Source organism: Budorcas taxicolor, chromosome 11 (assembly GCF_023091745.1).
Source record: "Budorcas taxicolor isolate Tak-1 chromosome 11, Takin1.1, whole genome shotgun sequence".
Classification (NCBI taxonomy): Eukaryota; Metazoa; Chordata; class Mammalia; order Artiodactyla; family Bovidae; genus Budorcas; species Budorcas taxicolor.
This window is the reverse complement of record NC_068920.1, coordinates 13,195,723-13,220,701: the sequence shown is the minus strand read 5'-3', so window position 1 is coordinate 13,220,701 and position 24,979 is coordinate 13,195,723. Positions and strand designations below refer to the sequence as shown.

General features: G+C 46.0%; 1 protein-coding gene across 1 annotated transcript in view; it reads left to right on the top strand.

The window, feature by feature from the left end:
- The window catches only part of BLOC1S5 (biogenesis of lysosomal organelles complex 1 subunit 5), a 62,288-nt gene extending 39,787 nt beyond the window's left edge, over positions 1–22,501 (top strand). The window contains exon 5 of the mRNA XM_052648891.1: positions 22,344–22,501. Within this exon, the coding sequence (XP_052504851.1) occupies positions 22,344–22,481 (138 nt within the window). The 3' untranslated portion in view covers positions 22,482–22,501. The remainder of the gene's footprint in view (positions 1–22,343) is intronic.
- The last annotated feature ends 2,478 nt before the right edge of the window (positions 22,502–24,979 follow it).

Here is a 24,979-nt window from a genome sequence, read left to right as displayed (position 1 = left end):
AAAACTCTAGCCTTGCAAATAGGTCTCTGCCGAACCCATTTTGATAGCACTTAATGTACTGGAGTTACTCGTTACCACATTTAGTAATATTGGTGAAATTTCTTCATTTCTCAAAACAAGTTTTGCTTACACCCTTTCAAAAGAATGTTACTGGTATGTGGGTAGGTTGTCTGGGGCCAGCCTCTTATCTAGAGACCAGATTCAAAAAGTCTGAGTTCATCGAAGTGACGGGCTGCACGCTCTTGCTTTGTTTAATAAGCATGTATCGGTCTGGCTAAAGCACAGCGCTCCCCCAAACTAGGAACAATGCCACACACATCATTTCCTGCAGTAATGGAGTTGGAAGGCAATTATCTACTCACAAAACAGGCTGAAACAACAGTTCCTGATATTCTTCTCAAATACTTTAACTTCCCAAGGAATCCGGAAAAAATAATTCCATGAGACGGTGTTGTGAATGAAGGTGTGACAATTCAGTTTCCTTGACGGGAGCCCAGTGACCAGCAGAAATGAATTACTACCCTCTTGGCGTTACTGAGAGGGGCTCTGGCCCAGTGAGCTGCTTATCTTTGCTCCAGGAACCCTGTACTTGTGTGGGGATGGCCTTGGACTATTTGTTGTCCATTTACGGGAACCATCCCAGAGAGGACCTGCAGTTCCTGGAACTACACTTGTTTAATGACATTGTTTCCTTTTGCTCCTAAAGAGAATTTGAGACAGTTGTTTCAGACTTTCTAGATAAGAAATGTATATTCTCTAGAAAGAATCAGTATAATACAATTTATGGTATTGTGAGAGCTTTCTCAACCCTTTGGTTCCTTTTTCTTGAATAGAGATTGGTGGTGGTTATTGTTTGGTTGCTAAGTTGTGTCTGATTCTTTACAACCCCAGGGACTACAGTGTGCCAGGCTCCTCTGTCCTCTGCTGTCTCCTGGAGTTGTCTCAAATTGATGTCCATTGAGTCAGGGATGCTATCTAACCCTCTCATCCTCTGCAGCCGCTTTCTCCTTTAATCTTTCCCAGCATCAGAGTCTTTACCAGTGAGTCAGCTCTTCACATCAGATGGCCAAAATACTGGAGCTTCAGCTTCAGCATCAGTCCTTCCAATGAGTAGTCAAGGTTGATTTCCTTTAGGATTGACTTGTTTGATCTCGTTGCAGTCCAAGGGACTCTCAAGAGTCTTCTCCAACACCACAGTTTGATTGATAAATACTCATAACAAGAGCTGTTTTCTCTGTAATCCTTAACCATGAGGGCATCGCCAATGTAGCCTAATGATATTCATGGCAAAAGTTAGCAATTGAGATGAATATTCAGACCATGCCTTCTGGAATTCTCATCTGAAAGAAACCTTTGCAACACATTACATCAGGGATACACACACAGGTTTTCTTCTTCATGTCCTGAGACAAAACTGGGCACAGTCATTTGGATGGTGATCCTGGATGATGCCAGTTGAAAGGTATTTGGACACTTCAGGGGGTTAACTGCCTTGAATTGCATCTGAATGTTTGTATTGACACACCTCGTTACTAAATAAAAGTGTAATATACTGTGTGCAAGTATCCCCAGAGCGGCAGCAGAACGAAGAGAAACTTGAGCCGCTGATGACTCAGGGAGGTTGTAGAGGCTGTCTTCAGAAGTTTGTCACAGAAAGGTAGGCTATATTCAGTCTGGCTGGTTGGGTTTCATTAAGTATTCTCCCTGCCTGGAATATTAGGGATTTATTGAGTGTCTTTTCATTCAAATTATTGTTGTTGTTCAGTCCCTCGGTCATGTCCGACTCTTTGCGACCGCGTGGACTGCAGCCCGCCAGGCTCCTCTGATGGGATTTCGCAGCAAGAAGGCTGGAGCAGGCTGCATTTCCTTCAGGGGATCTTGCCGACCCAGGGGTTGAACCCGCACCTCCTGCACTTGCAGGCAGTTTCTTTACCACTAAGCAACCAGGGAAGTCCCCTTTCATTCAGATACATTGAGTCAGAAGTATTCGACTTTTTTCTCTAAGGAAATATGTAACTTTTAAAAACACAGTGTAAAACCAGCATTTAAATTTTTTTTTTTTCCTGACCATATCAGAAATTGGTTGATTCTTTGGAAATAGTGGAAATAGCTCACCTGAGACTTTCTTCCTTTAAAACATCCTTCCACTTTGCCTGACCTCACTTGGCTGGACGGTGTTGTTGGCAGCCTCCACCTGGCTCCCAGTGGTCCATGTGTCCACGCTGTGGACCTGTCTCCTTTGGACTCCTGAAAGCTCTGTTCAAGTCTAGAGACTGAAATTGAGAAACTCCAGGTGGAAATGGGTCAGTTGGTTTCATTAAAGAGGTAGCAGGTGACACTCAGAATGCCTAGCGAGGAGTGTGATGAAGCTAAGTGACGAGGCCTCGTGCCCGGACGGGGTGGCCGGTGGGCGGCAGGCCGTGCGGTTCTGGGTCCTGGTGAGGTCGATCGGGCGGGTGGAAGAGGGCCAGGCAAGGCCTTGGCGCCCTGTCCCTCCCGTGGCGTCTGCTGGACCGGGCCTAGTGGTCTTCGGCGCGGTTCCGGAGCTCATGGAGAACAGACTGTGTCTGGAGTCTTGAGTCAGTTGCCCTGGCGCTTGGCTCTAGTCTGTGTCAGTGGAGGTGCTCCTGTTCTCTCACCTTGGCTCACTGCCAGGACTGGCTCAGCACACCCATTAGGCCGTTGTACAAATCCCAGTTACCTTCATCGTCTTTCTAACAACCAGCTGTGAGTAATCAACACATTGAAACACTTAAATCCTAACGGCTGCCGTCCACATTTAGGGATGGATGCCACTAATGTTTTCTAGTATCACCGTGATCTCCTTGGTAATGCAGCAGTTCCGTAAGGCAGATCACGGGGAAATTCCAGCTTGCGCCTTGTGTTCAGTTCACTGTTACCATGCTGGGTAAAGGAGCGGTTATGAATTTGCATTTACCGTAATACCTTTTTAATAATTACTTCAAAATATAGAATGAAATGTTTCTAAAGCAAAAATCTATTTTGGACTGGATCTGGGAGCTGCATCACTCACCCAGTCCACGTTTATTTAGTTCTTACAGCTTACTTTGCGAAGAACAGAAGATGGAAGTGAAGTGTAACAGTGCTGCTGCTTATACAAACTTCCGGTGGAAAAACAAAAGCTACCTTACTCAGAGTGGTTGGAAAACAATTCAGAACTAAATTTTAGACCTCTTGGGTTGTGCATGAGGCAGAGACCACGGTGGGCTGACATAGTTCGTTCCACCTTCCAAGGAGCCTTCATGGAAGAGGCAGGATGTAAAAGATGAGGGCAGTGTTTTTGGCCAGAAAAGAGAAGTGGGAAAAACATTGAGGAGCCTCTTCTGAACGCCAGACTCTTTAGACAGTAGCTTCATGTATGTAATGTCATTAATCCTGCCAAGTGGACATTTATATCCCTGTGTGCACATGAAAGTATTAAGGATTAGAGAGATTACAAAGCTTGCTCAAGCTCCTGCAACTAGGTTAGTGTTGCTAATAAATGGTGGTTAAGCTTACTGGCTCTGAATTCCTGGAAGTTTGGAATTTGTATCCCCTCTCCTCTAAACGACTGACTGTACGTAATGTCTTTGAACTTCAGTTGTTTTTTTTTTTCCACCTGTAAACGGGGGGAAATAATAATAGCCGCCTCATAGATTTAGTGTGATGAGTAAACTAATGAGACCAAGAACTTAGCCGTTTCTGACATACGGTATCCACTGCATACATGTTTTAAAAATTCATATAGAGAGAATTGGAGTGAGATGCACACATACACCTTGTCTGTCTCTAAAGCCTGTCCCTTGCAGAGGGAGCAGATAGGAAATCCAGACAGAATCAGTGCAAGCAACATGTCTGCTGAAGAGAGGCGAAGCCCCCTCCTGCCTGAGCGTGGGTTGGGCTGGTGAAGGAGGGGGGCGATAGGGAAAGTCTGCTGGAAGCCGAGGCTGAGGGCCATCAGCCGCCGGGCAGAGGGTGGAGTCTGGGGGCCACAGGGGCCCCCAAATGCCAGGGAGCTCGAGGACGGGGAGAGAGTGGGCTCGGCACCATGGGGGGCACAGGGGGGATCTGGCACAGGTCCGCACCGTGCACGGTTGGCAGCACTGGGGGGCTCCCGGTGCCACCATCTCTGCTGGGGGACCCTGTCCCACTGCCGATGCCCCAGCCATGGCTGCCCCTCGAGGGACCCCTGACCTCCCTCCCCTCCCTGACCTCCCTCCTTTCCCTGACCTCCCTCCCCTCCCTGACCTCCCTCACCTACCAAAGCCACGGTCAACTTTAACTAGAGATGATTCTGTCTTGATTAACAGAAAAAGTCCGCAGTGTTCTCTTGTACGTAAATCACAAAACTGAATGAATGAGGAAAGTGCAGTGTACCAGAGAGTCCATTAGGGTGTGATTTTTTTGTCTTCAGCAAGCCTCACATACTGGTTTAATGCCAGCCTATAATCTACAATTTAGTAAATGGACTACACTGTTCAAAAGACTTGACATTTCCAACGTTACATCCTTTTCCCCATTTTTTACGTTTTCACCAGGTATGTCCAGTTTGAATACAGTAATGCCCAACCTTCTTCCTTAGCAATATAGCCAAGTGGGTTCACCTCATAGGTCTTAAGATCATCTGCAAAGGTTAATATCTGAAGATAAAAAGTAATCAGGCTGAGTATTTCCTGAGCAAATCCTTTGTTAATTAAACTAAGAGCTCTCATCTCGAGGCATAGCTGTTGCTAACATATTAAAGGAGCCCAAGTCTTGCAAATTATTAATAACTGTTGTATGTTTAGCCAGTGGCTGGGATGAAGACTTGTAAGAGGTGTAGTAACAGTGGTAATAAATGTTAGGAAAGACTGTATCATAATGATTAAGAATATGTGATCCCCAAAGAGGGGTGGGGTTGGGCCTGACCTCCTCCTCCTTAGCTGGGTCAACTTTGCATGCTGTATCAAATTATATTTTACAAAAAAAAAAAAAAAAACCTTGCTTACCTATTCACATATTTATCTATCTGAGCCTGTCCTGTGAGGTGGACAGGTGTTAGTATTCTCATCTGATGTAAGAGCTGAGGTTCAAAGAGGCTTTAAGTAACTCAGCTGAAATTAACTAACGGGAAATCCAAGACTCAGAATCTGGAGCTTTTTCCTCTGCCTCGTTCGGCCTCACAGACCAAAAGCAAGACTTTCATGAATGTAGTGAGAGCAGGTCCCTGACAGCAGTCGTTCCCAGGGCCCGTCCGCAGGTGGCGATAATGCATGATGGGGTTTCCTCGCTGTCATTCAGCTCTTGGGTTGGTGGTGAAGTAAGATAGTGAGGGGCCCCTCAGACAGAGTTAGACTTACCCAATGTAAAGCCCTGCCTGTTGCTCCCAGGTCACATCCTTCCTTTTTTGGTGTTCAGACAGTCTTACGAAATGATGACAGAACACGGTTCTTTTGTTTTGTTTGTTAGCATCCCTACTTGAGATAATGGAACTTCAGCAACACCGCACTGGTCCACAGCCTTTGTTTTAGAAAATTTTTTGAGTTCAGAATTTGAGAATCCGTGCTCTAGCATGATTTCAATATTTGTGTATTAAGAGTTTAGGTTTGCAGTGTTACTTAGTTTATGTTAAGCTGTTAAGCCAGGCACTTGAATTTTTATACAAATTTAATTTTCTCTCTCTTTTTTTATTATCCTAAGTCAGTGATTCTTAGCTTTTTTGGCAGAAGTCACAGATCGCATTGAGAGCCTGATGAAAACCCTGGATTCTTCTCACACCCCCACCTGCTAACAGCACACACACCGACAGTTAGCAGCACAGGCGAGCGGTTCACAGACTTGGCGGCCCCCAACCAGGAGCCTCCACGCGGCGCTGGCTGGCTTGACTGTATATCCTGTCCTGCTTTGCTCATCCTGTTTGCTTCGCTCTGTTAGGTTTCGGGGCTTATGCGGCGGCCTGGTTTCACAGGAGCCAGGATAGAAGCTCAGTGTTAGGAACTGTTTTTGTCTGAGGGTCCCTATACTTTGTGTCGTTTTTCAGGTAGAGCTGCCACTTGGTGGAAGATTGACTGTTATTAGACTGTGTTGGCAAGGAAGTGGGAGCAGTTCATGACAGTAGAAATTGATGTTATTTCTTTGGAGGGCAATCTGGAAATACCTATCAGCTTTTAAAGTGCACGTACTTGTGTTGGGTGTGAAGACATGTACACAGAGGTCTTTGTTGGAGTCTTACATGTATGACTGAGCAACTGGAAACAAAAACCTGTCAGTATAAATACCTGGAACTGGTTACATAAATTATCACGTCTTCACACCAGAATATAATGCAGCCATGAAAAAGGATTGAGCAGCCTTATTGATGACCAAATGGAATGATCTCCAGAATATACTAAAATGTGAAAATGCATTTTAAAAGGAGGAAATGCACACACATGTGGGTTTGGCTGTCTCTGGAGTTTACACCAGCAGCTGGTAATGACGACTGGCTTGGAGGTGGGGGCTGGGAGACACAGGTCCTCTGGAGGGGGCAGGGGAAGATGCTTACTTTTTCTGTGTGTTGTGGTACCCGAATGATTCTAACTGGGTCCTTAATAGTATTCAGTTTTTTAAAGCTAGTTTTTAAAACAAATTAATTTTTTAAATCAGTAGGGAGTATGAGAAACAGAGATGAAAGAATATTTAGATTACATGAAATCCGCCTAAATGAAAGAGACGTTGCAAAATGAACAGCCTTTTTCATTTATTTTATGGATGTATAGTGGGGCTGACACGTATTAATTTCTGCTGTATAGCGAAGTGATTCAGTTACGTATGCATATGTGTGAAAGTTCACACATTCTTCCCCGTCGTCGCTTACCGCAGGGTGCTGGGTGTCGCTCCCTGGGCTGTGCAGTAGGACCTGTTGTTTGTCCATCCTGCTCGTAACACTTTCCCTCTGCTCCCCCCAAACCCCCAGTTCCCCCCTCCCCCAGCCCCCTCTCCCTTGGCGACCCCAAACCCGCCCTCTGTGCCTGTGAGTCGAACCGACTTTTCTTTTTGCCTCGTTCCCTAATGTAAGAACACGGGGAGCGGGCGCCTGATGGAGTTAAGAGCCGGTAAACGAATAAATCAAAAGAAACAGCTTTTCACACAGTGTGTGGCCAGCCTAAGGAATTTACCGCCACAGGCAGTCCTGGAGGCAAATAGTGTGGCTGGATTTTTTTTTCTCTTTTTTGGAAGACCAGTCGCTTCTGTGCAGTCATAACACTTGTCGTTATGCAAGAAGAGATAAGGGTAATCAAACCTGCTGGTGCAGGATGTGAGCTGGTCGCTGGGAAGGAAGGACTCTCCCCAGCCTCCCTTCGTTTTTGGCTTCTTCCAGTGCCGCGGAATAACATTACACAATTGCCTGTGTTCTCTTTGAAGAATGGACAGTACTTCCTCTGAATCATTAGATATTATCCGCAGCCAAGGGAAGGACTGCGGACCTGCCAGAAGCAAAGCTCTTCACTATATATATATATATATATATATATATATATATATTTTTTTTTTTTTTTTCCTTGCACCCAGAGTGATGGCTCCTTCAGTTCAGAATGAGGCCTCTTGGTGGGATGGCTCTCCTGCTTCTGTACTGCTGCCACAGTTCCCGGCAAAGAACAAGCTCAAAGGGGAAGACCAGGATTCAGCTCCCCTCCCGCGGAGCAGGCTGGCTCCTCTAAACAACACACCCCAGATTATTGAGCGAGCGACTGAATAGATACTCAGGAAATAATTCATGCTTTTTTTTTCCTTTCTTTCTTTCTCTCTCTCCCCTTCCTTCTTTGGCTCCAACTAGCAATGAATCCCTCCACCAGGGGGTAGACAGGACACAAACTAGCGCCGGCCAGTCTCATTAAGCCCTCATTAACCAATTTGACATCTTTACGGGTCTCATACATCCACACAACCCAAGAAAGACTGCACCCACGTACCTCTCTCTTATGTTTTAAGACCAAGAGTGATGTGTATCGGGTTGACTGGAATTTGAGTAAGTGAACGGGGTGTAAAATAGAATATGATGTCAAGCTGAGCAAGCTGAGTTGCACTGTAACAGACTCCACTGCAGAAGGACTCTGTTCTGTCCCTGCCGTGTGATCAGGTCAAGGGCAAGCCTTTGAAGTGTCTGGTCACGTGTATAAGATGACTCTCTTGTTAAAGGAATTTCTCCCCTCTTTCGGAATCCAGTAGCAGGCCGGCGGGATTATCTGTTCAATGTGCAGAATCAACGTGCTTCCTTTCTTTCTTTTGCAGGAGAGGGGGTGCACACTGAGTGGCTTGGGGGACCCTGGTTCTCCGGTGAGGGACTGAACCCAGGTCCCCTGTGGTGGAGGCTCGGCCTCTTCACACTCCACCCCCAGGGGAGTCCTGCCGCCTGCGTCCTCAGTGCTGTGCCTTGCGGGGCCTTTGCCATCGGCCAGCAGCTGGATGGCGTCTACACAGTTATGATCCCGGGCCCGTCTGGTGGCTGAGCACAGGGGCGTGGCATCTCGTCTGTCCTACAGACAAGATCCAAAACAGTTGGTCGTCCAGATACCCAGAGCCAGGAGAAACTTGCTTCCGTCATTGTTGTTTGGCTTAATTACATGCTAGGAAGTTCCAGCTGAGCCTTTAAAATAAGTTCTCTCATTATATTTAATTATGATTCCTCTTTTGCTAGCCAAGCCTACGGGCACCACGTACAACCCCCACTTTTCCACCATTTTAGGAAACCCAGTCCATTTCTAGCATCGTCTAGTAGAACTTTCTGCGGTGCTTGAGGTATGTGAGCGGTCCTGTAGCGGCAGCCACCGGCAGTGGGCTGGTATGACCGAGGGTGTCTGATAGGGTCTGACTGTCGCTGACTTGTAAACACTGACGCCACCCAGCTTCAGTCCTTTACATCCCAGCCCATCATGACATTAGTGTCCCAGCACATACAGAAGTGATGCAGCTCTTTTCTCCCTTCCTGGGCAAAGCATTGCCATGGAGATTTAAGAGCAACAGTAAGAAATGGTTTCACGCTGTTTCAGGGAAAGGAGTGCAGTCTTGTTACCACCAGCGCCTGCAGCTGTGACTCAGGCGCTGTCATGGGGCCTGAGCCCCTACCTCCTACCTGAATGGCAACCTCAGTGAACAGTAGGGAGGCCTCTTTTTCTAAGTGGAAAAACCTCGAGCAAAAATCTAAAAATCTTAGGTTTGCATGGCCAAGAGCAACATGGGGTACTGGGAAATTCCATCAGTAAGCCAAGCAACTTCTTGGCATCAGGAACCCTGTCTTTTTATCTGTTTCCTTCGTTCCTAGCATAAATTTTAGTAAGTGCTTCTCCAGTGAGTGGTTTGGTATGTGGACGAACAAACGAACATGGCTCAGAAAGGATGCTGGTAACTTAACCTCCCAGGAGCCTCTCATTAAAACCCCAGTATCCCAGCAGGTATCTTTCCTAGCAGAGAAGTAAAGTTACAGATACACACAGTGTAAATAATCATGTTTTGGACTTGCTGCTAAGTCGCTTCAGTCATGTCTGACTCTGTGCGACCCCATAGACGGCAGCCCACCAGGCTCCCCCATCCCTGGGATTCTCCAGGCAAGAACACTGGAGTGGGTTGCCATTTCCTTCTCCAGTGCATGAAAGTGAAAATGAAAGATGCTCAGTCATATCCAGCTCTTAGCGACCCCATGGACTGCAGCCTACCAGGCTCCTCTGTCCATGGGATTTTCCAGGCAAGATTACTGGAGTGGGGTGCCATTGCCTTCTCCAAGTTTTGGACTTAGGCAACAACTAATACAAAAACACTGCAGACTCATCTGTGACTAATTTGAATACTGTACAGAATAAATGGTAGCCTACATTTGAACCTGTATATTCACTGGAAGGACTGATGCTGAAGCTTCCCAATATTTTGGCCACCTGATGTGAAGAGCGAACTCACTGGAAAAGACCCTGATGCTGGGAAAGATTGCAGGTGGGAGGAGAAGGGGGCGACAGAGGATGAGATGGTTGGATGGCATCACTGACTCAATGGACATGAGTTTGAGCAAACTCAGGGCGATAGTGAAGGACAGGGAAGCCTGGCATGCTTCACTCCATGGGGTCGCAAAGAGTCAGATATGACTTAGCGACTGAACGAGATTTATAAAATCTATGAATCCAGAAAAAAAGTGTCCAGTTTCCACCAGACTTTAACTTCTCATTGAATGTATTTTGTAGGATGACCGACCCTCCTCCCTTCCTGCCATTCCTTTTCACCTGAACCTGCTTTTAACCACCACACTGACCGAAGGATGTGACCAAGCCCAGTCCCTCCCTGCCGTGACTCCTGCGCTGTTTTACCATCACTGTGATCCAGTGTGTGAAATTGCTTTGGGAACTAAAGCTCAGGGTAGTTGGTTTTGCAGACAGCAGCATTCGCCGTCTGCATCCCTGTTGAGCTGGGTGGCACCTGTGGTCCAGCCCTTGTGCTTTCTTCATCGTTGTCATCACAGCAGTCCGTCAGATTCTTCACCCAGTTGACTCATGCCTGCCCTTTTTTTTTTAAGTTCTGCATAACGATTGGAATGTCCTATCTGGTCAAGTGCTCTAACCTCGTTTCCGTCCTAGTATCAGCATACTTGAAATTCCAGCTCAAATGTAGATGCTTTCAAACAGCAAGCCAGAGAGCTATGGAAGGAAGAACTTGGAGCTCTGGGAAGTGTGATAACTGACCTAAAATGCTGCTCACGCCAGTAGCTGGCTGTGTGATCTCGGATGAGTTGCCCTGCGTGGGGTCATTTCCTACCTCTGTAATATGGGGAGAAAGGAGTCCAGGTGCCCCAGATGGTCCCTCCTCGCTCGAGAGTCTCACTGAGCAGTTTGGTCACCCTCGTGTGCTGCAGGGCAACACGAGGCGTTCCTGAGTCACCCAGGGAAGTTCCATCTCTCCTGTGATCCCAGGCCCACGTGACGCAGAACTGTCCGACCTGGACCTCTGCAGGGAAGGTGTTCCTGGGACGGGAGCAGGTTTCGTCCCCCTGCCTGTCCTCACTGTGACCCACACCTTCAGGGCTGAGCACTCATCTCCCTTGGGCCCGCCCAGGGGGTTCCTGCTAAATCAGCAAAGCCTGTGTTTGACCCCGCTGTGTGTGACCTGCACAGGTGCCAAGAGGTGCTGGTCCCTGCAGCCCATGACTGGGCCCAGCGTCTTGCCGTGTGTGCAGGGTACACACGACGCACCCCGCCCACCATTCCGCCCTGTACTTCTGCTCAGGGACGGAGCCTTGTCTGCAGCAGGTGCCCGTGCCCGCCTGCTTTAGGAGAAGGCTTGCCTTTCTCTCTCTACAGGCACTTCTACCGCCACATTCAGGATGGTTTCCCTGATTACAGGGGGATCTGTTCTGGAGGGGCTTCCCTGGGAGCTCAGCGGTAAAGAATCTGCCTGCCAAGGCAGGAGATGCAGGAGACTCAGGTTCCACCCCTGGGTGGGGAAGGTCCCCTGGAGGAGGACATGGATATCCACTGCAGTATTCTTGCCTGGGAAATCCCATGGACAGAGGAGCTTGGCGGGCTACCGTCCATGGGGTCGCAGAGTCGGACACGACTGAGCAACTGAGCGTGCGTGCCCGCCGTTCAGAAGACAGTCAACATCTTGACAGACTTAGTGCTTCTAAGAACACGGGGTCTGACCAAAGGGGAGATGAAGGATGGAGATACAGATTCACAATGAAAGAAAACAGCACCCGCAACCCCCCAAAATACTTTCCATGCTATGTAAGTTACACACAAACATCATAGCCGATTCACACTTGATAAACGCTGAACTTCCCCTTTCTTTGATAGGAAGGCTGGGAAGTGAGATAAAGCAGGGGCGAGCCATGGAGGACAAACGTCTTGGCATCCAGTAAACCTCCACGTGTTTCTTTTTTTTTTTTTTTCTGTTTTCAAGACTGGTTGCCATTTCCTCCATGCGTCTTGTTTATCGGTGTGTTGACTCATCCCCCCACCAGAGAGATGGGTTTGCACATCTGCCAAGCGCAGTCGGCGAGAGATAACCGCCAGCGACAACAATGGTCTTCCTCGGTCCGTCGGCCAAAAACACTTTTGGCAGAGCGGGCTGAGAATTACTTATCGTCGGTGCCTGTTCTGGAAGCCCAGCGTGGTTGTTTGCCAGACAGAGATACCAGGCAGGATGCGACGGAGAGCCAGACGTGCTGGGGCTCCACCTGGCAGACGCTGAAGAGGAAAGAGGGATGGAGCGGCCAGTTAGCACATGGTTTCCTGGTGCCTGGTCCTCGCCGTCAACACCAGCCAGTGTTCTGAAGTCAGCCAGAAGGACGGAGTGTGATCCCGAGTCGCGTAAAGAATACTTAATTCTTGATGCTGCAGAGAAATTTCCAGAGATGTAATAAAAAGAAAAAAAAACACAAAAAACTATTAATACAAGCAACTCATCTGAAAAAGAGAATCTATTTTCAGTTGCTTGGGTTAAAACATACATGATAGTGTGACAAGATGAGAGTTGTTTTGCTTTTTTTTTTAATTTTTATTCCCTGATCAGGGATGGAGCCCGTGTCTCCTGCAGTGAAGCGCAGAGGCTTAACCAGTGGACTGCCAGGGAAGTCCCAAGATGAGGCTGTGATTGTCTTATAAATCAGCCTCTCAATGCTTTCTACAGCCTGACACATCCTTCCTTCTCCAGGGGTGGCTTTGATAACCTAGAGATGCAGCTGAAGCGGTCTAGCAGGCTGGACCTGGTTGTATATAGAACTAGTAGTAACTGTGCAACTCACCTCACTTGTCCTTAGAATTCGGGGTGGTACACATTGCTTTGCAGGCTGTTCCAATTACCGACATTAGATGCATCAGGTGGCACCTCCCTTGCCAGTTTCTGTTGAAAATTTCCTTCTTTGTCTCATAGAACTTTTTAGATAATTAAAACAGCAATAAAGGAATGATTTTTTTTTTTAGTGGTACAATACTAAACTGTAAATCACTTATTAAACTGCAAGTCCTGTGCAGTGTGAGTACAAAACGAACTTGATTCATTTGAAAGAGGGCAGTGGAGAGCCAGGCATCAGAGTTCTGTTTCAAAGTTACAGGGCTTGTCCTTCAAAAGGACTCAAAGCAGATGTCAGAGCCGAGTTATCGGAACCTTGATATATAATTGATGTTTACAGAGTGATTTAAGAGTCCAACATGAAAGCTCCCTTGTCAGTGTAAGTAATTTAATTACACTGTGTGTAAATACAGTGTTCTCTTTCCCCTTACGTAACACCCACTCCCATGCTGTCAGTTATTGTGAGCTAATCAGCATCATCTCCAAAAGCTGTCTGTCAGGCATCTATTACGGGGTTGTCCTAGGTCACCTAAAAATGGCCCTTCGGATCTCACAGCACTCCTTGTCTTCTGAATGTGTGCCTGGGTTTGTTTTTGTATGTTGGTCATTTAAATCCCCTGAAGAGGGATCTCAGCGTATGAGTCTTACCCCAATGAAAGCCATGTTTCCTGGCTCTCCTTACTTGCAGTAAGATTTTTGGCAAGTGAAGATGAGGCTTAGCTAGAGATTGCTTTGGTGTGGGTAAGGACCACACATCTTGGTTGAAGCGTTTTTGTCATTAGTCTCTTGGACTGTGTAAGATTGTAATTATAATTAGCCATCTGATTTCAATAGCAGCCCCTTTCCTGCATGAGGCACTTGACTAACTTAGTATAGATAAATCAGAAATGTCAAGGCCAGAAAGGCATAGCAGTGACTTCCTTGTGATAAGGGGATTTTAATAGAAGTCTGGGTTTTACCGGCCTGCCTCCTTTGGGCCAGCCATCTGGAGGGCAGGTAGGGAAGGATGTAGCAATGGAGAAGCCCTCAGGGTGTCTCCCGAATCATCTTCTCCAGGTAGAAGGGTAGGACTTCAGGGTGAGGGGGTCGCCAGCACCTTACGTGTGCATATGAGACGAAGCCAGTTCCTATCAGCATAGAAGGTACTAACAGGTTATTGGGAAAGAATTGTTTTCCAAAATTCAGTTAATGTGACAAATTTAAGTATTTTTTGATTGTCAGAATGCTTATAATGGAATGAGGTAGGCCCTTATCTCCGCCACTTTAATCTAGATGGTTTGGTTTTTTTATAAACTGTTATACTTTGAGACAGTAATATTTTAGAACAGAGAATGGATTAAGGAAAAAGTAATGACACTGAACACATCTAAGGCAAATCATCTGAACGCTAAAGAGAAGCACAGACGATCTGAATTATTGCTGTGTTAAACCTTGTTTTCTCAAATCTAAGATACACTTTTTTATTTTTTACATGTTACTTTTCTGGAATAGATGCCATCTTACACTGGATCTCTGTATTTAATGTGTCAGTGTGACCTTCCTTTCTCATCTCCACCAAAAGTCTGCTATAAACTCGTCTTAAAAATCAGTGACATCTTAGAATTAGTGGAATAAAGATGCCAAGAATTAAGCAGAGATCAGTTTTCCCATATTTCCTCAGAGCCTGTCATTATACATGTTGAAGTGTAAAGGTTACATTTTCCCTTACATGGTTGTCCTCAAAAGAGTATGAGGGTGAAGGTGGCTGTCCTGCGCCGTATCTGTTAGATAAGGTGTATGCAAGATCCTCCCCCATCACGCCGTTTAGACTTTCTGTTAGTGGCTCCAGATGATGAGAGAGAAAATACAAGATTCAGTAATGTCTCCATCTGGAGCCGTGCTTCTAAAGATCGCTGAACTCCTTCGCAGCTGTTGTGGATTTCACTCTCGGCAACTCGCTTGGGCGTGCTCCGTCCACACACCAAGCGGGTGTCCTGCAGTGCACCCTGGCACCAGCCGCCTGGAGTGAGAGTTACAGCCTGTGCGTTAAAGGCTCAGTCTCACCAGCCTGCCCTCTCTCCCGACACCAGCCCAGAGTCGCAGGTGCCCACGCTTGTGATGGACCGGTTTTTCCTAGAATAACACACGGAACTCAGGAAGGCGTCCTATAGTTTTATTAGAAGGGATGCGAATGGAAGGGACGCTCAGGGCCCAGTCTAGGAGGGTCCCGGGCACGGAGCCCTGTGCCTCTCCCTGTGGAATCAGGCTGGGCCACCCTTCCTGAACATCAGTGTGTTCAGTAACCGGAAAACTCCAGGGTTTTCGAGGGGTGGGTCCCATTAAGTAGGCACAGTTGATTAAATCATCTCCAGTCCCCCCCCTTTCTGGACGTTGTGCATGTGTGCCCAGCTCTTTGTGACCCCAGGGACTGTGCAGCCCACCAGGCTCTTCTGTCCATGGGATTTCCCAGGCAAGAATACTAGAATGGGTTGCTATTTCCTTTTCCAGGAGATCTTCCCCACCCAGGGATGGAATCCACATCTTTTGCATTGGGAGGTGGGTTCTTTACCATGGAACCATGGGGGTTGAGCCTGCCCCAAATTCCAAGCAGTTGGTCTTTCTGGTAATCAGCCCCATCCTGAAGCTCTCTAGTTGACCCAACTTGAGTCATTTCGTTAGTACAACAAAGACAGTTCGGTCAGTCTCGAAATCTCCCGGGACTGGGGACAAAGATAGTCCAGGTTTTGTGTAAGGTTCTAGCTTGTGTCTCTAGCTTGGTTCTCTGCACTGGCTTACTCACAGCCCACTGCAGGCTCCGAGGGTTCTCTCTTGCTGCTATGTGCTGCTCAACAAATCCCAAATTATGCTTAACTTCATTCCCTGAGTTAGCTTGTCCTAAATCCCCCATCATGATTTATAGAAACCCCTGTCCTCCCAGGCGTGGAAGCTCCAAGTTTCGGATTCAGCTGCAAGTCTTGGATTCATCTTTGACTTTCTCTGGTTATTAAGATTTTCTATAAATCTTATAAATCTTGTCTGATCCCATTGTTCAGATCACTGTACACCTTTTTTGAACCTTGGCTCCCTGGTGATAAGTGTTAAAAGACCCAGAAGCAGGACTTCCCTGGTGGTCCAGGGATTAAGACTTCACATGCAGGAGGCCCTGCTGCGATCCCTAATGAGGGAACCAGAGCCTTTATGCCACGACAAAGACCAGGTGCAGCCAAATAAATAAATGCTAAAACCAAAAATAAGATCCATAAGTGAACAAGCTGTGAGACCCCAGACCGTGTTTAACGCCACACTCTTCCTCACTTTGTCCTTCACTCCAGAGATGAGGGATGTCCTCTGTGGTTGAGCATTTCAAGGCTGGATTACAGCTGAATCACAGATGTGACCACAGTCATCCTCAGCCCTTCTGAAGCAAAGATCGTCAGTCACATTCCCAGGGAACTTCCTCTGTGTGCCCTTGACCACGTGGCCCACAGGTATCTCACAGGTCAGGTTTGGGGCTTAGCCCTGGGGTCAGGCTGGGTGTCTTGGGAGTGGCAGGCAGACCTGGCAGATAGTGGGTGATTGCAGGTTGCAAGCAAACTAATCTCAGCTTCCCTTTTCTCCCATTTCCTTGATATTCTGTTTTATACATCCCACCATGTCCTACCCCACGTCTTCAGTGCACGCATTCACTCGCTCGATTGGTCACCAATCCACTCAGCCCCATCTCTCGAGCTCTTCCTCTGGACCAGGCACCGTTCTAGCATCAGGATGAGCAGCATCTAACAAAGCACAGCCCCTGCCTCTGCGAGGTCCTGTTCTAGGGTCCCAGGTGAATAGACCGGCATACACGAGAACCTCAGATGTGAGGCGTGGTGTGAAAGCAGTATTAAAATAGGCTAAGATGATAGGCGGGGAGGGTGGGGGGTGGATGCTCGAGGGCAATCTAGGGTTACACTGTGCGGAAGCCACTGGGGTGTTGAGCACATGGGAGTTGGAAGCAAATGCACCTGTTTCAGGAACACAAAGGCCCACTTGACCTTAACTCTGAAAGAAAAGTTGGGCCACAGTATGTTCCGCTCGAGTCGGCTCCTGGTTCCCATCAAGGAAGCTCTCTGCTCTGAGCGAGCATGAGCTCTCTCTCCGGGAAGCTCAGGGTGTCGAGGCCGGGCCTCCCGCATCCCTTCTTTGTTGGTGTCGTACACTCGCTAAGTCGTGACTGACTCTTGGCGGCCCGTGGACTGTAGCCCACCAGGTTCCACTGTGCATGGGATTTCTCAGGCAAGAATACTGGAGTGGGTTGCCATATCCTTCTCCAGGGCCTGTTCCTGACCCCGGGATTGAACCAGGATCTCCCGCATTACCGGCGGGTTCTCCACCTCTGAGCCCCCCAGGGCCACCCCATCACCCCCCTTCTGTCCCCAGAAGCACCTCCAGGGGTCTCTGTTGGCTCCCTGCCCGGGAGGGCTCAGCCACGGACCCGCCGCTGCTCCTTCAGACTCCATGGCTGCCTGTCTCCCCGCCCCTCTCTCTCCATAAATAACCGTGCCTTCTGTTTCTCTAGGGTGGTGGGTCTCTTACCACCACAGCACACAAGGTCACAGTCAGCCTCGGGGCCCTCCCCAGGCGTTCCACTTCGGGAATCTCGGTGGGCATCGTGCTGGGAAGTCCTAGGAAGGGGCAGGCAGTGTCGGGCAGATGTGAAGACCGTGGAGGTACACTGCGGCCCGTGGCGCTTTTCCATAGGCAGGTAGCCCCTGGCTGACCGAATGCCTCATCGTTAAGTCATGCAAGGAAAAAAGTCACTTCTGGCCTGAAACCAGATATGGGAGCTTTCAACACCAAAGACAGCTTTCTCAGAATGTTTTATATGGAGTTCTGTCTGAATATTCGAGTCAATATAATATCTGCCTTAAAGATACACTTCTGTTGCAGTTTGTAATGGTAGCTCATATGTGATACCGTTTTCAGGGGTCTCCTCTGATTCATCAGGACAATGCTGTGTTTAATCCAGATTAATGTAACAGATTATAAAATACCTTTCTGTCTACCGCTTGTGTCCAGAAGGCCTGGAAATTCATTTGGGCTCCCTGTTTTTTTCCTTCGATCCAATCCATGCCCGCACCACACTGGGCCATCCCTCTGCATGGCCTGGTGAGAATCTCTCTTGATTTTTCCTCTGTGTTATTCTGGCCTCTGAGCAGTGGAAGAGCTTCTCATGCTTGTTCCCTGGGGATAAACTAGGGAGCGTTTTCCCTTCCAGCTACTGCTGAACTAATGGCTGTTCCTTCTCTGTGTGAATCCACAGAGAAGGAAAGTCAGCAGAGAGACTGACACCAAACCAGAACACTGGCCTACACCTGGCTATGTCAGGAGGGCGTTCCTGGTGGCTCAGACGGTCAAGAATCCACCTGTGAAGCAGCAGACGCAAATTCAATCCCTGAGTCGAGAAGATCCCCTGGAGAAGGGAATGGCAACCCACTCCAGTATTCTTGCCTGGAAAATTCCATGGACAGAGGAGCCTGGCAGGCTACAGTCCATGGGGTCTCAAAGAGTCAGATATGAGCAGAGCAGAGCTTTTTTGTAAAGACTTATTGAAATGTGGTGTTGGAGAAGACTCTCAAGAGTCCCTTGGACTGCAGGAAGATCAAACCATTGAATCCTAAAAGAAATCAGTCCTGAATATTCATTGGAAGGACTGATGCTGATGCTGAAGCTCCAATACTTTGACCACCTGATGCAAAGAACTGACCCATTGGAAAAGACCCTGATGCTGGGAAAGACTGAAGGCAGGAGAAGGGGATGACAGAGGATGAGATGGTTGGGTGGCATCACTGACTCGATGGACATGAGTCTGAGCAAGCTGCAGGAGTTGGTGATGGACAGGGAGGCCTGGTGTGCTGTAGTCTCTGGGGTCACAAAGAGTCAGACACAACTGAGTGACTGAACTGAATGAAATGTCAGGAAAACCCTGCTCACAGATTAGTAAATTAAAAGTTGCCCAGGGAGAGTGTGTTCCATTCAAGGGTATAAGTGGTAATGGTGCTCCAGGTAGAAACAAACAAGCCAGCAATTCCCAAGATCCCTTTGTCAGCAGCACCTTAAGCCTCCAAGAACTCGGAAGCCTCCAGGGTTCACTAGCTTCTGAAGCTGTGTCCCACGACGGGCCAGCTCTCACTATGAGACAGCTGTATTGAACTGAAATTCCGCTCTGCCCACTGGCAATAGCTCTGCATCTAAGGGAGAAGGGGGAAAGGTATATAAAAGAGACCCAATTTTTCTTTAAAAACACCATCCTGTCTTATCTCTGGGCTAAACACATGGATTTAAGGGAATAATTTTTACAAGATGTTTTTTCAAGTCCCCTCAGCATCTTGCTTTTCCTCCTTCTGAATTCTTTATCATTTGTGTGTATCGCTCACACTCGTTCTTTTTTTAAACTTGTTTGTTTTAGCATTTTGTTTTACTGTCTTGGCCTCGCCGCTCAGCCTGTGGGATCTTAGTTCCCGACTGGGGCTGGAACCCACACCCCGTGCAGTGGAAGCTTGGCATCTCAGCCACTGGACCTCCAGGGACGGTCCCCACTGTCGTGTTCCAGCCCCTTCTTTCAATACCCTCTCCCCTCCCATTGTGAACCTTTCCCCGATAAAACATGGACGGTATCCCTCACCTCTTAAATTCGATTTTAAGAATTTACTCTTAAAAACTCTATAAAAACAACCACTTCTTTTCCTGAAAACACTGATGTTGTGTGTGAATGGAAATGTATATATTTTTGGTGTTATTGGTAGTTCACATGTGTTCCTCTGTGTTTGTACAGCCTGGGAGAGGTGGACGAGGCGGAGATAGATCTTTGTCCAAAGGTCCTATGACAACAATAATAACTGACATATTCGTATCAAGTATTGTTTGATAACAGCTACTATTCTAAAAGCTTTGCATGGATTTTCTCATGTACTTTAACCTTCAAAAACTCACCAGCTTGGACTTTCCTGGCTGTCCCGTGGTTGCGACTCTGAGCTCCCAATGCAGGGGGCACGGATTCGACCCCGAATCAGGGAAGTACCCTCATGCTGCAAGGTTTGGCCGAACACACACACACCTTACCAGGTAGCAATAAGGCTTAGGAAGATTACCTAACTCACCCAAGCGCCACAGCCAGGGCATCAGAGCCAGAGCTCAGCCCACCTTGACAACCACCGTGACACCTGCAGCCGCCTCTGCGGTCTTTGTCGGTGTCCAGCAGCTACTCATAGGTTTCACCCATCAAAACCTGAGCCAGCATTGCCCTTTTTGGAGAGCTCATCTGACTAGTTGTGACAAAATGCTTGAAGTGTATTTGGAGTCCATACCCGGGATAAAGATCCAAGGATTTGACAATATTAGGACCTGTGTAAAACTTCTGTGTTCTCATTTAGGCGTTTTGTATTTTTAACCTGTACACTTTGGTCAAAGAACCATCTTAAATTAATTTTTGTGAATCGAGAAAGACTCGTAACCACCAGTTTACTCAATGTATCTGTGAGCCTGTTCCTTTTTTGTTACGTTCACTAGTTTGTTTTGTTCTTTAGAGTCCATGTATAAGTGATATCATGTAGTATTTGTCTTTGTCTGACTTACTTCACATAGTATGAGAATCTCTAGGTCTATCCATATTGTTGCAGATGGTAAAATTTCATTCTTTTTTTATGGCTAAGTTGTATTTTCATTCTTTTTCTCCCTCTTCCACTTGTGGACAGCAATTGTTTCTTGTCTTTCAATGAATATTGAAGATCCTTCAATATTATACCTCGAAGATCCTTAACAAGTATTTGCAGAATGATTAATGCAATACCACTGACAGGCACTTCAGCTGAAGGTATATATCCTAAGTGTTTTGCTGTTTAAAAATAATTAGCTTTATTAGTCTTTCTCCGTGTGCCAGACTGTAAAAGCAGACTCCAGTCCTTCCTGCCCAGAGCCTGCCCTTCCTCCGCCGTGAGACGACATCCTTAGGGAGCTGGGGCCAGTGGCGGCGGGGGCGGGGTGTTAACCCACGGGTCAGACTCCACAGCCTGCAATGAGACACCGTGACTTCCCACTTGTGTGTTCTTGCTTCATCTGATATCTTGATTCAGGAACTTGGGGCTGTTTCTGCTTTGCTCTGACAGGTCATCTGAGGACCTGGCCACTCTGTGGTACAAGAGTACCCCTCAGAGGTACCAGCTGCGGTGGACCTCTGCAGGACTGGTGCCCAGGTGCCCACGCAGGCCTGCTTCATCCCTGTTACCTGAAACGTTCTGCAGTGCCCGACCCCTGCCGCCAGGAGAGACGTCCGAACCTTAGGTTTTCGTTTTGTGCAGATTCCTCTCTGTACTTTCCTTTGCTTTTACATGCCCTGAGTTTTCCTTGCTCTTCCATTAGAAGGAATATTAGTTTTTTGTTTTGGTTTTTTTTTTTTGTCTGTACAATGTTGCTTGTGGGATCTTAGGGGACTGAACCCAGGTCACGACAGTGAAAGCACCGAGTGCCAGGGAATGTTTTCTTTCTTGCGTGAATTACTTTCTCATTCACGTGAGCAGTCTGCAAAGGATTGCAATGTCACATTCTTAGAATTGCTCGAAATATGACATCCTGAAATAGAGATGCTGATACTGAGACTAAAACCGTCTTAGGGACTTGCCTGGGGGTCCAGTAGCTAAGACTCCAAAGCTTCTGCAGGGGAAGCTTGTTTGAATCCTGGTCAGGGAACTAGACTCCACACACTGCAGCTAAAGAGCCCGCATGTGGCAACAGAGATTGAAGACCCTGTGTGCCAGAACTGAGACTTGGTGCCGCCAAGTAAATAAATAATATATATATATATCACATATATTATTATATACTATATATTACACATATTATATATTGTATATTATATATAATTATAACAATATTAATATACAATATAATTATTGTATATTATATAATATTAATTTATTATTTATATTGTCTTAATATTAATAATATATTTATATAATGTACTAATATTATATAATTATATATGTTATATATTTGGGGAAGGCAATGGCAACCCACTCCAGTACTCTTGCCTGGCAAATCCCATGGACAGAGGCGCCTGATAGGCTGCAGTCCATGGGGTTGCTAGGAGTCAGACACAACTGAGCGACTTCACTTTCATGCATTGGAGAAGGAAATGGCAACCCACTCCAGTGTTCTTGCCTGGAGAATCCCAGGGATGGCAGAGCCTGGTGGGCTGCCATTTATGGGGTCACACAGAGTCGGACACGACTGAAGCGACTTAGCAGCAGCATGTTATATACTATTATATATTATATATAACACAATTATTATATACATATATTAATATATAATTATATATAATATATAATATACCATACTATATTATATAATTATATACATTATATAATATATTTAAATATATAATATATAATTATATATTATAATGTATAATATAATGTATAATATATTGATTATATAATTATATATTATATATAAATATATGTTTATATTATATATTATAATATATTATACAGTTATATATATATATAACTGTCTAGGGATTGTGCCTTTTTTTCTAGGAAAAAAGCCCTGTTGGTCAGAGCCTCTGCTTGGTGACAGATCTCGACCTGCTGGAACCCCAGAACTGGTTCTTACTACTAATAATCAACCTAAGTGGCTGCTGCCCTTTCGAAGACCACCAGCACTTGTATGGGTAAACACAGCCATCTGGGATAGAACCCACAATGTAACCTAATACTCTGGACTGAACTTCATGGAAATTGAAGTTGATTCCATTAGCAATAGATAAATCAGTCTGTTTCATTTTTTTCTAGTTTCAATAATAGTAATTTTAACATGAGTTTTACATTTGCTTTCTAGATAAATAGTTATCTTCTGTATTTGGGAACAGTTTTTATACTATAGAATTTGTGTGTATGAATTGGGTAAGATTCACCAGTAGAAACAAAGAGCCTATTAAAAGAATTCTTTGATAAGCATCTTCACTTCTTTCTTGATATTGGTCTATTCAGAATTTCATCAATTTGGGTAACTTTTTTTTTTCCAGAAATGTTTTCAGTCTCAAGGAGTTTGTTGACCCTGTGAACATGCAGTTATATGGAGGCTCCTCTTAAAATTTTAGTGAACTTTATGATTATCTTTAGAAATCAGAAAAAATCAGGGAAATGGTTTTAAGATTGTGTTAATGTTTTATTTGGCTGGGAAACTCAGAAATCTCCAAATCACAGGAAATTGTGAAGAATTTCAGTCTCTAAAGTGGGAAACGTTAAGATCTGAAAGGCAATTGAGCTGTGATGAGCAGGAGCAGGTAACCTGTGGAAGTTTGGGCTGTGAACCGGGCTCTTCCGTGGATGGATCTGTTCTCTACACCGTCCCCTAACTTGCTGCTGTGCTCTGTTCCGACGTGTCAGTCACTTCAGTCGTGTCTGACTCTGTGACCCCACGGACTGCAGCCCAGCAGGCTGCTCTGTCCATGAAATTTTCCAGGCCAGAATACTGGAATGTGTTGCCATTTCTTTCTCCAGAGGGTCTTCTCAACCCAGAGATGGAACCTGGGTCTCCTGCTCTGACAGGTGGATTCTCTACCGCTGAGCCACCAGGGAAGCCCTGTCCCCTAGTTTACTCTGTGCTAAGTTGTTCCCACAGAGTAATCAAACCTGATGTGTTTAATGTAAGACTTTGCAACCTTTCCCTGCCAGTTTTCCGTGTAAGAACCGTTTTTCCTCTGATGGCATTCCTTGCAGAGATGGAATCTGTGACATTATTGAGAGTCCTTTCTCAGCATCCTCGTGGTGAGCACACTGAGGTGTGGCCTGATGACTCCTCTCGTGTAACTGACTCCACTCGCTCCAGGAACCAAGCCGTAGTCATAAGTGTATGAGCTCCAGCCCAGATGTCAAAAAGTCAGCGTTTATTTAGGAAAGGAACTATGTCATTGAGTGATTAACTCCTAGGAGCAATAGCTAAACTTTTGAATCATCTGAATTTAAAGTGCCACTTTTCGTCTTTACTTCGTAGCTGGAATTATTTACTAGACACTTGGGTTTTCAGTGAGAAAATAACATGGACACCTGTCCACATCCAGAGTTTCCTTTTTATGGTTAGTCTGTAAAATTAGCCTGGGAAATGCAGCAGTTAATAATTTCCTACTTTGAGAGGAGCTTTTGAACCTTACCAGGAATTTTCCATGGGTTGATTCCACTCAGGTGTATGTTCCTGGAGACAGGGAGCAAAACTGTATAGGTGGCATAGTGACGTGACCCTGTAGGCTGGCTATAAGAAAAGTTTCACTCAAGGAACCTGTGGCCCCCCAAAAATCTTTCCCAGTAGAGGAGGAAAGCAAGGGAGTTCCTGGTGGTCCAGTGGTTAGGATTCGGCTTTCGCTGCCACAGCCCAGGTTCAGTCCCTGGTCCAGGAACTAAGATCTTGCATGCTGCATGGGGCAAGCCAAAAAAAAAAAAAAAAAGATGGGCTCTTCAGAAAAGGAATTCACTGATAAGTGACTGGTATGGATAGTTCCTTTTTTTTCACGGACTCAAACGGTAAAGAATAAACACCCCTGCACACGCGTGTTCAGTCAGTACTTTGAAGTAGGCAGTCTATTCCGTGTTAGTCTAGAAGGTGGGGAGCAGTGACGTGTTTACTTTACTTGGCCATGGGTGCTGGTTGAGAGTTCTGTTTTGTTCCAAATTATATGACTCATGAGTCATTTATAATAGGCTTCCTGAGTTCATATTCTACCTACACATTTCAAAGAAGCACTTAAGTCAGTCTAGAATTATTTCTTGGGTTACAGTATTTTTAAGGCTAAAAACACTTCTTATACCATCCATGGTACATTTAGTAAATGTCCTTTGATAAGCTTGTGGTTTAAAATATGAATGTTTTGCCTTGAGGGAGAAATAAAATAATTAATTTAATTTAATTTAAAGTAGGCTACTTTTCCATCTCCTGTTAGATTTAGCTAAGCCCCAAATAATGTAAGTCCATTTTAAGTCTCCATTTTAATGTTAAGTATAACATTTAAGTCTCAGTATTATATATTGAGTTACAAGATGTTGCTTTCCAAACAGGTTTTCCATTGGAAGTGTTACTATTTCCAAATATTCTTTACTACAATATTTATTGCATGTTGCAATATACCTCCAATTTTATAAGGAAAGTTAACGATGATAAAATAATTTTATCACCAACT